At 59.6% G+C, this 14,360-nt stretch overlaps 1 protein-coding gene across 1 annotated transcript; it reads left to right on the forward strand.

Annotated features, from left to right (window-relative positions):
- Window positions 1-345: 345 nt before the first annotated feature.
- JAK3 (Janus kinase 3) lies at window positions 346-13,956 on the forward strand (the record flags this gene model as incomplete). The annotated part of the gene is made up of 23 exons (XM_081092425.1): window positions 346-529; window positions 937-1,060; window positions 1,393-1,504; window positions 1,678-1,823; window positions 2,227-2,521; window positions 3,141-3,263; window positions 3,354-3,511; window positions 3,928-4,039; window positions 4,272-4,458; window positions 5,016-5,143; window positions 5,394-5,525; window positions 6,075-6,159; window positions 6,856-6,983; window positions 7,948-8,080; window positions 8,159-8,310; window positions 8,408-8,558; window positions 9,164-9,303; window positions 9,375-9,564; window positions 10,074-10,198; window positions 10,466-10,638; window positions 11,027-11,144; window positions 11,352-11,462; window positions 12,739-13,956. The coding sequence occupies 23 exons, from the start codon at window positions 346-348 to the stop codon at window positions 12,844-12,846; spliced, it is 3,315 nt and encodes a 1,104-aa protein (XP_080948551.1). The 3' UTR covers window positions 12,847-13,956.
- Window positions 13,957-14,360: the final 404 nt, after the last annotated feature.

The following is a 14,360-nucleotide window of genomic DNA, read 5'->3' on the forward strand; positions in this document are numbered from 1 at the left end:
TGGGATCCAGCCCACAACCCAGGCATGTGCCCTGCCCGGAATCCAACCATGACCTCCTGGTTCATAGATCAATGCTCAACCACTGAGCCACACCGGCCAGGGCCACACATACTTAATTTTAAGCACACAAATGTGCCTACATAAGTAAAAAACAGATAAATGAACTAATTTGTCAATTTTTTAACATACACATTCAGAAAACCCACTTCATTATAGAATGGACTCTTGGCTTTAACAGACCCCCGCCTCGCCCAAATTAGTCCGTGATACCAAGGTTTTACTCTCTGTTGTCTTGCCCCTCTGCCCAGAACTCAGGGCCTGCCCACTGTCCAGGCAGCTGCACTCATGGCGCCTCCCGGTGAAGAGACACCCCTGATCCCTGAGCGCTCTTACAGCCTCTCGTCTTCCGAGGCTGGTGCCCTGCATGTGCTGCTGCCCCCTCGGGGTCCTGGGCCCCCTCGGCGCCTAACCTTTTCCTTTGGGGACCACTCGGCTGAAGAGCTGTGTGTTCGGGCTGCTAAGGCCAGTGGTGAGTGGGCCCTTAAAATGCAGGGCCAGAGGGATGGGTAGGAGTGAGGGGCCCGGATTGGGAGCTAGAATAGTTGCCAGCCTGAGCCAGCATGGGAACTGAGGCTTTGCGGGATGAGTAGGAGTTTGGTAAGGGAGGAGGGAATGGCATGTGATAGCACAGGAGGGAAAACAGCTGCTCATCCTCCAGGTGAACAGTACAGGGGAGAGAGACACCCTGGGGAGAGGGGGAGAGAGCCCTGAGAGATGGCGAGTGGCTTCTCCCCTGAGGGCAATGGGCGCCCTGGAGTGTGTGAGCAGGGGTGGAGCAGTGTCGTAGCTGAAGGTGCCAGAGAGCCCTGTGCACTGTCTGGGGGCTGCAGAGGACAGCTGGAGGCCAGGAGGGAGCTCACAAGGGCCTCCCCTCAGGCATCCTGCCCGTGTACCACTCCCTCTTTGCCCTGGCCCTGGAGGACCTGTCCTGCTGGTTCCCCCCGAGCCACATCTTCTCCGTGGAGGATGAGGGCACCCAGGTCCTTGTCTACAGGCTCCGGTAGGAAGCGCCCCCCCCCCCAAGCACCCCTCACCGCCGCCCCCCCCCCACCCCCGCCCCCAGCCTTTGGCTGAGGGCTTAGGAAATGGGAGTTTGAAACAGTGATCCTACAATGTATCATTTCCCTGTACCTCACAATGAGTGCTCCAGGGAGGGTGTGATCACTGTCCATTTCACAGATGGGGAAACTGAGGCCAGAGAGGGTAGGTGGCTTGCCCAAGGTCACACAGCAATTCATTGGCACACCCTGGGCTCTGTGAGGTCTTGGCACAGTCCTCTACCCCCGCCCCCCCAATACCCCACACTCTAGGGTTCTCCCCTCCCCTACACAGCTTTTACTTCCCCAACTGGTTTGGGCTAGAGACGTGTCACCGCTTCGGGCTTCGAAAGGACTTGGCCAGCGCCATCCTTGACCTGCCAGTCCTGGAATACCTATTTGCTCAGGTAGGGGTCTGTGTGGGGCCTGGCCCAGGGTTGGGGGTCTGCAGAGCCACCTCAGGGGTGGCCTTGGCTGATCCTCCCTGTGGCAACCCAGGGATGGGGGTCAGCCCAGAGGTGGGGGTGGGGGGCCACAGGGCAACCTCAGGGCTCACAGTTGGGCTATCCCCGGCTCCCAGCACCGCAATGACCTGGTGAGTGGCCGCCTTCCGGTGGGCCTCAGCCTCAAGGAGCAGGGCGAATGTCTCAGCCTGGCTGTGCTGGACTTGGCCCGGATGGCCTGTGAGCAGGCCCAGCAGCCGGAGGACCTGCTGAAGACCGTCAGGTGAGGGCCTCCAGGCTGTGGTGCCCAGCTGCTAGCTGGGAGTGCACACACACACGGCTCCACCAGGGCATCCCAGAGCTCAGGAACCCCATAAGGCTCCCTGCCTACAAGCCTGCAGTGTGTCCATGTGATGGCCCAGGCCTCAACCCAGTCCCAGGCCCCACTGAGGCTCCAGGGCCCTGCCTCCTGCCCCCGAAGGCCTGCCCGTGTCCCTGTCTGTCCTGTGGGCCCCAGTGACCTTCGCCACACTGAGGCCCTGCTCCATGCACGCCCCTGAGTGTGTCCCCATGCCTACAGACAGGCCACACTACGGCCCCTCACCCACAGCCTGGGCGGGGTGTGTCCCTGCCAGTCCCTGCCGGGACTCGTTCCCACACTGAGAGTCCACTCCCCCCACTCACAGCTACAAGACCTGCCTGCCCCCGGGCCTGCGCGACCTGATCCAGGGCCTGAGCTTCGTTACGCGGAGGCGCATCCGGAGGAGGGTGCGCCAGGCCCTGCTCCGCGTGGCCACCTGCCAGGCGGACAGACACTCACTCATGGCCAAGTACATCATGGACCTGGAGAGACTGGACCTGGCGAGGGCCACGGAGACCTTCCTCGTGGGCCTCCCCGGGTCGGCTGGGGGTCAAGAGGCGAAGGGGCTGCTCCGCGTGGCCGGTAGCAGCGGCATCGCCTGGAGTCCAGGAACACAGGAGGTGCCCGTAGAATATGGGCGGGGCCAACGGCGGGGGGCGGGGCCTATGTGGGAGGGGAGGGGCCTATGTGGGAGGGGAGGGGCCTATGTGGGAGGGGCGGGGAATGGGCAGGGCTCTTGGGGGCGGGGCCGAAGCTGGGGAGAGACTGGGAGGGCTCAGGTAGTGGCTAGCAGAGTGAGGGGCGGGGCTGAGCGAGGAGGTGGGAATAAGAATGGGCGGGGCTGAGAAGGAGGGAGCTGGTTGGGCGGAGCGATGAACCGATGGTACAGCGAGGAGGCGGGACTAAGGGAGGGGGTGGGGCTTCCGACTGGACTGAGGGAGGCGGGGAAATCAAGCGGAGCTCAGCAAGGGAGGGGCTCAGGAAGGTTCCCACTGAAATGGAGGAGGGTTTTGGCAGAGGTCGGGTGGGGGAAATTTGGGGATGGGCAGGGCAGGGGTCGAGAGGGGTGTGATTAGTAGAAGAGGGGGCTTGGCAGGGGCGAGGTGGGAAAGGCATGGACTGGGCCCGCCTGCGAGCTGCGGGGTTCATTGCGTGGGCTGGTGGGGCTCAGGCTTCCAAGAGCGTTTGGGGGCTCCGAGAAAGCGGGCTCCCGCCCTCAGGCCCCCGCCTCCCTCCCAGGTCTTCCAGCCTTTCTGCGACTTCCCAGAAATCGTGGACATCAGCATCAAGCAGGCCCCGCGCGTTGGCCCAGCTGGGGAGCATCGCCTGGTCACCATCACCAGGACAGACAACCAGATCCTGGTGGGTGCTGGACGCCCCTCTTCCGACTTACCCGAGAGCGGGGACCACAACAGGCACTAACGCGGCGCTCGACCCCTCGGCCCCTCGCAGGAGGCTGAGTTCCCGGGGCTGCCAGCCTCCTTGTCCTTCGTGGCGCTCGTGGACGGCTACTTCCGACTGACCACGGACTCCCAGCACTACTTCTGCAAGGAGGTGGCGCCGCCGCGGCTGCTGGAGGACGTGGCCCAGCAGTGCCACGGCCCCATCACGTAAGGACCGGCCTTCCATACCCGCCTGGGTAGCTTGTTCCACCCGGGTGCAAACCCTGGTCACTCCCCTTCTTGGTGCCTCAATGTCCTCCCCTTCCCGGAGCCCTGGGCAAGGGGTCAAGTGCTGGACAGCGGCTGGTGCACAGTCAGCACTCAAAGAGGCTGGGGTCTCTTGCTGCCCCGGCAACCATGTCCCTCCTTCTGACGCCTGGGGTCCCAGGCCATTTCCTCTTGCTTAATCTCCTAGGCAGAAACCCATCATTTGGCCCATTTTCCATATGGGGGAGGGAGGGAAGGTTACCTGGTGAGGGTCCCAGGGCCTCAGAGAGACCAGAGTTAGAAACCAGGCCTGGCTTGGTTTCTCTGCCTCCATCTCTTTGTCTTGCAATCTTGGTTCCCTTCCACCTTTCCTCAAGCCTGGATTTTGCCATCAACAAGCTCAAGACTGGAGGCTCCCTTCCTGGCTCCTACGTTCTCCGCCGCAGCCCCCAGGATTTCGACAGCTTCCTCCTCACTGTGTGTGTCCAGGTTAGTCCACTGCTAGGACCCAGGAGGTCAGGGAGGGCTTCCTGGAGGAGGTGAGATTTGAGTGGAGACCTGAAAGATGTGTGAGCATTTGCTTCCCGAAGAAGGAAAGGGGAGACATTTCCAGTGGAGGGAAACAGCATGTGCAAAGGCTTGGAGTGCTGTAGTGCTCAAGGAAGAGGGAGAGAGTGAGCAGGGTGGCCTACTCCCACTCAGGGACCACTCCTCCTTGCAGACCCCGCTGGGCCCCGATTACAAGGGCTGCCTCATCCGGCGCGACCCCACAGGAACCTTCTCCCTGGCTGGCCTTGGCCGACCCCATAGCAGTCTCCGAGAGCTCCTGGCGGCCTGCTGGGACGGTGGTCTGCATGTAGACGGGGTTGCTCTGAACCTCACCTTCTGCTGCACCCCTAGGCCCAAAGGTGAGCCTGCCCTTTCCCTTGAGCTGAGGAGTCATCTGGGGCCCTGCTCTTCTGTTTGTCACAGCTCTTGGGTGGCAAGTGGCAGAAAATGCAAGTGCTTTAGGGAAAAAAAATTGACTCATTGGCTTGTGGGATAGATTACTGCCTTCGGCTGAATCCAGAATCTGAAGGAGGGATGTCACTAGCACTCAATCTCCCTTCATCTTTTGCCCTTCCCTCTGGGTGAATTTCACTCTCAGACAAACCCCTGGGATGGAGCAGCTCTGTGGTGTGAGTGCTGAGTCTCCCAGAGCCCCGGGCAATCCTGAGACCCGGTTGACCATAGTGCTGGGTGCTCATTGGCGCCCCCTGCAGGTTCCTTTCCTCTCTGTTTCACCCCCCAACCCCCCACCCAGGGGCTACCTGCAGTCTCCTTTCGAGTGAACCCTGTGCCCTGGAGTCCTCATCTCAGGGCCAGCTTCCTGGGGCGACTCCAAACTAAGACAGGAAGTGAGCAAACCTTTGAGGGCCTTTTACCTCTGACCTCTGGTTTTTCTCTCTCCACCCCCTCCTTGTAGAAAAGTCCAACCTGATTGTGGTCCGGAGAGGTTGCAGTCCACCCACATCATCCCCTGTTCAGCCACACTCGGGATGCCAGCTGAGTCAGATGACATTTCACAAGATCGCCGCTGACAGCCTGGAGTGGGTAAGGAGCCTCAGGAAGCAGGGGTGGATGGGGACCTCAGCTGGAGTCCAGAGACCTGGTCTGCATCCACCTCTGCTGTGTGGCCTCAGGCATGTGATGCAACCTCTCTGTGCTTCTGCTTCCTCATCTGTAAAATGGGACCAGTGCCTGTGCCTTGCTCAGGCCAGGGGGCGGGGGCGGGGGGGTGGGGGGGTCAGAATCCCACAGGAGTGCCCTTACTGGCCTCGCCTGTTGTCCCCTCACCCTCCAGTGTGAGAACCTGGGTCATGGATCCTTCACCAAGATTTACCGGGGCTGTCGCCACGAGACTGTGGATGGGGAGCCTCGGGAGACGGAGGTGCTGCTCAAAGTGTTGGATGCTAAGCATAAGCACTGCATGGAGGTGAGCGGGTGGGGACCAGGCCTTTGGGGTCAGGGCTGGCTGGAGAGAGGGTCATGGAATCAGGGGCATTTTAAGACACAGAAATGTAGCCACAGCATCTCCAAATGATGAAGTACAGAAGAGCTGGGGAACATGCTTTCCATGGCCGACGCAAATGGAAAGAATGCACTAGCCAGTGCAAGGGTCCTGAGGCAGGACTGGGCATGGCACATTTGAGAAACAGTGAGGAGGCCAGTGGGCTAGAGAGGAGTGTGCAAAGGACAGGGGGTGGTGCCGATGGAGGCATCAGAGGGGCTAGGCTTTGCTTAACCCCCAAATCTCCCACTTACCTGTGAGAGACTCGAGGTAGACTACAGTGCCCACTTCCAGCCGCCATCAGAAAATTATGATAAACTGTGCGGTGTCCACTCACAGTGGGACCCAGGCCCAGAAGAAGTTGGGGCCAGGCCTCCTCCCAAGGCAGGTTTGTGAGCTGCAAGTTTGGGGTCTCTGGTCGGATCCTGGAGTGAGAGGAACCCATGCATCTTCTCTCCCTCCTGACCTCCCCAGTCATTCCTGGAAGCAGCAAGTTTGATGAGCCAAGTGTCGTACCAGCATCTTGTGTTGCTTCATGGCGTGTGCATGGCCGGAGACAGTAAGAGACACCCTGTGCCCCACCCCGCTCCTCACCCTCTACCTCCACCCCCACCGCCTCACTGAGCCTCTCCATGGCAGCGTTAGAAATACACACACAGGGCCCATCGCTGTACATGTGCCCTCAGTCGCCCTCCAGGCTCCCACCAATACCAGCCCCAGAACACTCTCAAGCCGGACCTGGTTCCAATGTTCCGTCACTGACTGCCCTTCTGCAGCTCTGTCAGGGCCACACTGCCTCTCCACCCTCCATCCCACCCGTTTAGCTCACCCCAGGAGTTGGGTGCACAGCCGAGAATGGGACAGGCTGGCAAGGTGACATGATCGTGTACGATGGGGACAGCGCAGGGCACCCGGGGTGGCCAGAGACCGCCGACACGGCCTGGAGATCAGGCAACGGTTCTGGGGCGGTGAGGATCGGTAGGAATTAGGGAAGAGAGAGAAGAGGGGTGTTCTAGGCAGATGACACCAAATACGGGAAAGGCTGGATGTGAGATACAGAGAGAGCTCAGAACCTTCCAGGCAGTTCAGGCAGAGCGTTCTGAGAGGGGGGAGGGGGGTGGAGAGGTGAGCAGGGTGCGGATGGAGGAGCCGGGGAGGGAACAGCCAGAGCACAGTGTAGTGACTCCTGGGGCGGAGCCTGTCCACAGGATGCAGTCCTGCCTCCCAGCCCTGCCCTTCCCTGTGCTGCCGCCAGGCATCATGGTGCAGGAATTTGTACGCCTGGGAGCACTGGACACCTACCTGCGCAAGTGTGGCCATTTGGTGCCGGCCAGCTGGAAGCTTCAGGTGATCAAACAGCTGGCCTATGCTCTCAACTATCTGGTGAGTGCTCCTCTGCCTGCTCCATCCTCCATTCTCAGAGAGGAAGGGGGGTTGAGGGTGGGCTCTGTTGTACGGATAGCAGTTTGGCAAGGGTGCAAGGGGAGGCATTTTAGATGGAGGGCAAAGCATATGTACAGGCTCAGAGATGTAAGAGCAGAGGAAGGGAACAGCTGGTCATGTGGGTACCGGGGAGTAGTGAGCCATGAGGCTGGGGCAGGGGGAAGTCTTCCCCAAGAGCCGGGGCCTGGAAGGTTGAGCTGGAGCTCATCATGAGGAGAAAGCAAGGAGAGTGTGTCAGGCTGAGAGAACAGCCTGGGCAAAGGCCTTGCAGCGAAGAGGGGACGTTTCATGTCGGGGTGCATCATTTCGTTCACTTGGCAGGAGCCCAGGGTCGGGGTGTGAGAGCTCATGGGAAGAGCGCAGAAGGGCTGGACTTCAAAAGGCCTTGAACGCCAGGCTGAGGACCTTTGTCTTTTTTTTTTTTTAATATATTTTATTGATTTTTTACAGAGAGGAAGGGAGAGGGATAGAGAGTTAGAAACATTGATGAGAGAGAAACATCAATCAGCTGCCTCCTGCACACTCCCTACTGGGGATGTGCCCGCAACCAAGGCACATGCCCTTGACCGGAATCGAACCTGGGACCCTTCAGTCCGCAGGCTCTATCCACTGAGCCAAACTGGTCAGGGCGGACCTTTGTCTTTATCCTGAAGCCAATGGGGAGCCAGCCACAGGGTGGGGGAGCAGTATTCGAGAAGCGGGGTGGCGGGGGGAGGGGGGGCATCGTAATAGGGGGTGGGCTAGAGGAGGCCAGTCAGGCTGCCAGTATTCTAGGGAAGATTCTAGAGTGTGGTCTGAGCAGCCCCAGGGGGGCTTTGCAGGGCGCGTAGCAGCCAGCAGCCAGCAGCCAGCATATTCACGCACCAAACCCTCCCCGGCATCTCCTTATGCCCGGCCCACTTAGGAGGACAAAGGCCTCCCACATGGCAACGTCTCAGCCCGGAAGGTGCTCCTGGCTCGAGAGGGGGCTGATGGGAGCCCGCCCTTCATCAAGCTGAGTGATCCCGGTGTCAGCCCCACTGTGCTAAGCCTGGAGAGTAAGTGCGGAGGGCTGGAGGCAGGAGGGGCCTCGTGGGGCAAGGAAGTGACCCTTGGTGCCATCTCTGCCCGCACAGTGCTCACTGACAGGATCCCCTGGGTGGCCCCCGAATGTCTCCAGGAGGCCCGGACACTTAGCTTGGAAGCTGACAAGTGGGGCTTCGGCGCCACAGTCTGGGAGGTGTTCAGCGGTGTCACGATGCCCCTCAGTACCCTGGAGCCCGCCAAGGTCAGAGTTCCCCTTGGACAGCTGGGGGAGGACGAGTGGGTCTGGGAAGGCCTTCTGAGGGGGCACCAGGGTGACTAGCTCCTCCTTCCATCCTCAGAAGCTCCAGTTTTATGAGGACCGGCAGCAGCTGCCTGCCCCTAAGTGGATGGAGCTGGCCCTGCTGATCCAACAGTGCATGGCCTACGAGCCAGGCCACAGGCCCTCCTTTCGCGCTGTCATCCGTGACCTGAACAACCTCATTACATCAGGTGCTCCTTGGGCCGCAGGGTGGGAGGACCTGCATGTGGTATTGGGCCCAGTGGGAGCAGAGCCCAATCTGTGTGCCTAGAAAGATTGGAGTGTTGGTCCTGTAACAGTCCGCTGTAATGGTCAGTTTGATAGCAGCTGTAACAAACAGCACCTGAGCTCAAGGCTGAACATGATGGGTGTTTAGCTCTCATTCAATGTCCAGGTCAACAGGCACCTCTTCTTTGGTGGCTCCACCCATCCCAGGGCCTTGGGTCTCTGTTGGATCCTCTGTAGTTAAGAGAAAGAGTGTGGAGGGTCCAATTCTAGGTTTCCATGTGTCAGGCCTGAAGGGGTGCAGAGTGCATCTCCCCCATCAGTCTGAGCTCAGTCATGTGACCACAGCTCACAGCAGTGGAGTCTGGAAAGGCCCTTCAATACCCATAGCCATGTGTAGTGGCGCAGGGTGTGCCGTGCCTGAGGGACCTGCCTGGGCCCTGAGGGCACTACTTCAGCCCCACAAAGTACCCTTTGGCTCGCGGTGGCCATATGCACAGAAGGGGTCTGCATGTAGATTGAGGTCACATAGCAGATCAGTTTCAGACCACTCACTGTCTGTGGCCCCCAGATTATGAGCTCCTCTCGGACCCCACACCTGGTGCCCTGGCGCCCCATGACGGGCTGTGGAATGGTGCCCAGCTCTACGCCTGCCAGGACCCTACCATCTTTGAGGAGAGACACCTCAAGTACATTTCGCAGCTGGGCAAGGTGAGGTGGGCTGGGCTGGGGTGGGCAGGGTGGCACCCAGGCACGTGGACACCAGCCCTGCTCTCCCTCAGGGCAACTTTGGCAGCGTGGAACTGTGCCGCTATGACCCACTGGGAGACAACACGGGGGCCCTGGTGGCTGTGAAGCAGCTGCAGCACAGCGGGCCAGACCAGCAGAGGGACTTCCAGCGGGAGATCCAGATCCTCAAAGCCCTGCACAGCGACTTCATTGTCAAGTACCGCGGCGTCAGCTATGGCCCAGGTGCACCCCCGCCCCAATGGGCACTCTTTACATCCCACTTCCTCGTCACCCTGCAGTGCCACTTTGGGGTAGTCTGCGAACACCAGTGGGTGCCGTGGACACTGTTACTTATTCTGCGCTCTCACTTCCCGCCCTGTCCCAAGGGCTGACCGTGGACGGGTGATTTTTCTGAGTTTCAATATTCCCACCTGAAAAATGGGTCATTGTGAGGTGTCAGTGAATCGGTATATATGGTGCAAAGTGCTCAAGAAACATCAGCAGTAAGTGTTGTTGCCCTCCCATCTCTAATAATAAAAGCGTAATGTGCTAATCAGACCGGACGTCCTTCCGGTCCAAGCCCGGGCAGCCGATGCAGCCGCCGCATTTTGTGCATCTGGCCTCTAGTTTTATAGAAAGCAATACTGAGTCCAGGAAGAACCCGGGGTCCCACTCGGGACAGGAGGAAGCATGGGGAAGGGAGTAGACAAGGGCTGGGCCCCTGGTGACTCCTCCGCCGCCCTGCCTCCTAGGCCGCCAGAGCCTGCGGCTGGTCATGGAATATCTGCCCAGCGGCTGCCTGCGCGACTTCCTGCAGCGGCACCGGGCGCGCCTCGACGCTGGCCGCCTGCTCCTCTACGCCTCGCAGATCTGCAAGGTGCGGCCGAGCTGGCTAGCCTGGGGGGTGGGGGGTGGGGTGCGGGGGGTGCGGGGAGTCTGAGTGGAGTCTGGGGAAAGCTGAAGGTTTATGTTTGGAGTCCGGTCTGGTTGGAGGTGGGGTTGAGTTGGGGCCAAGGTCAGGACTGGAGTGCAGGATGGGGCAGTGGGGTTAGGCTTGGGATCTGGATCCAGGTCAGGCTCGGGGGGGGGGGGGGGGGGGGCCTGCTGAGTCATCCTGGGGTCTGGACCCCGTGTCGGCCTGCAGGGCATGGAGTACCTGGGCTCCCGCCGCTGTGTGCACCGCGACCTGGCAGCGCGGAACATCCTGGTGGAGAGTGAGACTCACGTCAAGATCGCTGACTTCGGCCTTGCCAAGCTGCTACCGCTGGACAAAGACTATTACGTTGTCCGGGAACCGGGCCAAAGCCCCATCTTCTGGTGGGAAACCCCGCTTCAACTCGCCCCTCTTCCCCCAGGCCTTTCCCTCCCAGACTACGCCCCTCCTCCCAGTGTGCTGGCCCCGCCCACAGCTGCAGCTGCACCCTGAGCCCCGCCCTGGCCCCCCGCTTCTCCTCTCCACCATCCGGGCCCCTCCCGTCCCCACAACTACAGCCCACAGAGTTGACACCCCACCCACCCCGCCCCCAGGTCCCGCCCTGGCTGGCCACAGACTCAGCTCCACCCCAGTCAGGGGAACTGAGACCCTGGAGCTGGAGTCTGACCTTCCTATAGCCCACCTGCCCTGGACAGCTGTCCGAGCCCAGTGCTGCTCCTCTCCTGTCCTCCGCCCCGCGCTCGCACCCCAAGGCCGCCCTGTCCCCTCCAGGTACGCCCCGGAGTCCCTCTCGGACAACATCTTCTCGCGCCAGTCAGATGTCTGGAGCTTTGGGGTTGTTCTGTACGAGCTGTTCACCTACAGCGACAAGAGCTGCAGCCCCTCCGCTGTGAGTCAGCGCCCTGAGCCCCTAGCACCCTCCTTCTCCCACCCCCTCGCTGCGGCTGACCGCCTCCCCTCAGGCAGCCCCCTGCATCACAGAGGACCCCTCCCCGATCCCCACCAGCAGCGAGCCCTGCCTCCCTTCAGGATGGCTTACCCCCTAGTCACCTGCTCCCCTCTTCCCCTCCATCACCTGGGTTCCCTCTGGCCCCAGGAGTTCCTGCGGATGATGGGGTGTGAGCGAGATGTCCCCGCTCTCTGCCGCCTCCTGGACCTGCTGGCCGAGGGCCAGAGGCTGCCTGCACCTCCAGCCTGCCCTGGCGAGGTGAGTGTTTGCAAGAACTGACTCAGTTTCCCACACTTGGGTCTTGGGCAAGCCGGCTGGCCCCTCGGGGTCTCTCCACCACATTGTCTCTTGGTTGAGAGCTCCCGCTGGGGCGTGAGGCTGAGCATTTTCAGAGCCACAGTTTACCCAAATCCAAAATGGAAATAGCAGCGCCTTACGGGATGGGAAGGCCCCGCACACAGCTGGCTCTCAATAACATCGTAGGGACTCTTAGGTTTATCATCACAACTTTGTTGTTGTTGTTAGTCCCCACCAGAGGAAATGTTTTCCATTGATTTTTAGAGAGAGTGGAAGGAAGGGAGGGAGGGGGAAAGAGAAAGAGAGAGACATCAATGTGAAAGAGACACATCAATTGATTGCCTCCCATGCTTGCACCCCAGTGGGGCAGGAATCAAACCTGTAATCCAGGTACACTCCCTGGACCAGGAATTGATCCCACGACCCTTTGGTGCATGGGTCAACACTCTAACCATTGAGCAACACCAGCCAGGGCTATCATCAGAACTTTTGTGAGAGTTTCTGCCATGCAGTTGGTCATTCATAAGTTAATTGGTTTGGGCCACAAATATGGAGCCACGACTGTGTGCGGATGCTGGGGACTCAGCAGGGTCCTCCCAGGAACCAGCAGAAACTAACAAAAACATTCTGGTGGGTCCCTAGCCTGTGTGGCTCAGTTGGTTGGGCAAGATCCTGTGCACAGAAAGGTTGCTGCTTCAATTCCGGGGTCAGGGCACATGCCCAGGCTGCAGGCTTGATCCCTAGTAGGGAGCGTGCAGGAGGCAGCCAAATGATGTTTCTCCCTCTCCCTTCCTCTCAATCTAAAAATCGATACAAATATCTAAGAAAAAGAAAAAGAAGACCATTCTGGTGGGAAAGAGATGAACAGGGGAGGTGATCAGGGAAGGATGGTCAGGGAGGACCTCTTAGAGGAGGTGATACCTAGAGGAGCAGCCCATCCATGGGGCGAGCTGGCAGAGGGCTTTCTCAGTGGAGGATACGGCAGCTGTAAAGGCCCTGAGGTAGGAATGAGCTTGGTGCGTTTAAGTAATGATGTGGCTGATGGAAGAAGGAAGGAGGTAATGGAGGGAAGGAGGCAGAGGAGGGGTGAGGTTTTGTTCTGAGACCCGTAGGGAGCCATGGGAGGCTTTGGAGCAGGGGAGGGATGGAGTCTAAGTATATTTTAGAACAAGAGTCATGTCCTTCCTACCACTCCCATGTGACTCTGTTGTCTTCCCTTCCCCCACCTCACCCCCAGGTTCATGAGCTCATGAAGCTGTGCTGGGCTCCTAGCCCACAAGACCGACCATCCTTCAGCACTCTGGGCCCCCAGCTGGAGGCGCTGTGGAGTGGAAGTCGGGGGTAGCGCGCAGGGGCACCTTCCCTGCTTGTCCGGAGGGAGACCCTCACTCACTGTCTTTTTTATATCTCCGGCACCTCTGGGTCCTTGTCTCAATGGACTGGCCTCGCGAGTTTGGGCAGGACGCTGCTCCTCTCTAGGCCACCGGCTTAGAGTCTAATGACATTGCATGTGGGGGCATCCCTGGCTTGTGGAGCAACGGCAGCTTCGTGGCCTTTGGAACTTGTAAAAATTCAAGACAGATGGCTCCATGGGGCCGCTGAGCCCGGCTCCCAGAGGGGAGGGGCCACATTTAAGCTCCTTCCATTTCCCCATCTTCTCAGAGGATGTCTTCCCCTCTAGTTTCCAGCAGGGACTTTGTGTAGCTTTCAATATATGATCTCAGGCTTCTGTTCGCGCATCCTGCTCTCACCGGAGGAAGCCAAGGACAAGAGCAGCTGCTCTGGTTGGACACTCACTTTTTGGGAGAGCAAGGGTGCCTGGGACTATGTCAAGGGCCAGGAGTCGCTGGGGTCCCAGTCCACCCTAATTGTACCCCAGGGCTTGTTTCCCCACCTGTACACTGGAGCCTTTCTCTCTTGACCAGACGGTTACACACTGATGACTCTGAAAAGCCTGACAGGAGCTTTTCAGCAGCTGAGGGAGGGAAAGGCATTCTTGGCAGAGGGAACATCATGGTGACAGTGAGGAGGCTCAGAGTACAGAGTTTGTTGGAGCCACTTTTTTGCTGTGTGACAGTGGGCAAGTTGCTTGCCCTCTCTGGGCCCCAGTCCCATATGCTGGCTCCTCAGCTGTGCAGAGTCAACTTGTGGAGGCTTGTGCAGGTTAAGCCCCACCAAACCTTCTCACCTGCCTGCAAGGCTTCCCTGCCACTTAGCCCCCCTGGAAAACTTGCATTCATCTCTCAAACCCCAGCTATCAGTCACCTCCCTGTAGCCCTCCTTGGTGTGCTCCCGCCACACCCCGCAAGGCCTGTCCTTCCTTCTGACCACAGGGCCGGGGTGCCGACTGTGTCCAGCTGTCTCTTCTGACCTGGAGGCTCCATGGGGGCTGGGTAGGGCGGGCACAGAGGGGACTCTGGGATGTGTTTGTTGAATGAGTAAAGGAGTTCAGTGGAAGGGATGGTTTGTTGCTGGACTTGGGTGATGGGGAGCCTTGAGGAGGGACTATCAGGGGAGAAGTGTGGTTAGGGCTGGGGGATAGAGACTCCTGAAGGGCCCAGCGGGGGCCTTGGGATCGGCTGCAGGAGGAGACACAGCAGGGTAGGGCATTGGCTGGGGCCCTGGAGGACAGAAGCCCTCCCCCAGCCCCAGCTGCTGGCCTCGCTCTGTCCTGGGAGCTGATTACAGGCTTTTGGAGGGTGGAGGGAACAGGCTGTTCTGCATGGGTCAGAGGGGAAGGCCCGGTTGGAAGAGCTAGGCTGTGGGGAGGGGTTCGACGTCAGGAGGGCCAAGCTAGTCCCCTGTGTGCTCCTCAGGACTGCTGGAAAGACCTGGAGAATGACAGAGAGAGGGAGAGGG

The sequence above is a fragment of the Myotis nattereri genome (assembly GCF_964212035.1).
Source record: "Myotis nattereri genome assembly, chromosome: 5".
In the NCBI taxonomy this organism is placed as follows: Eukaryota; Metazoa; Chordata; class Mammalia; order Chiroptera; family Vespertilionidae; genus Myotis; species Myotis nattereri.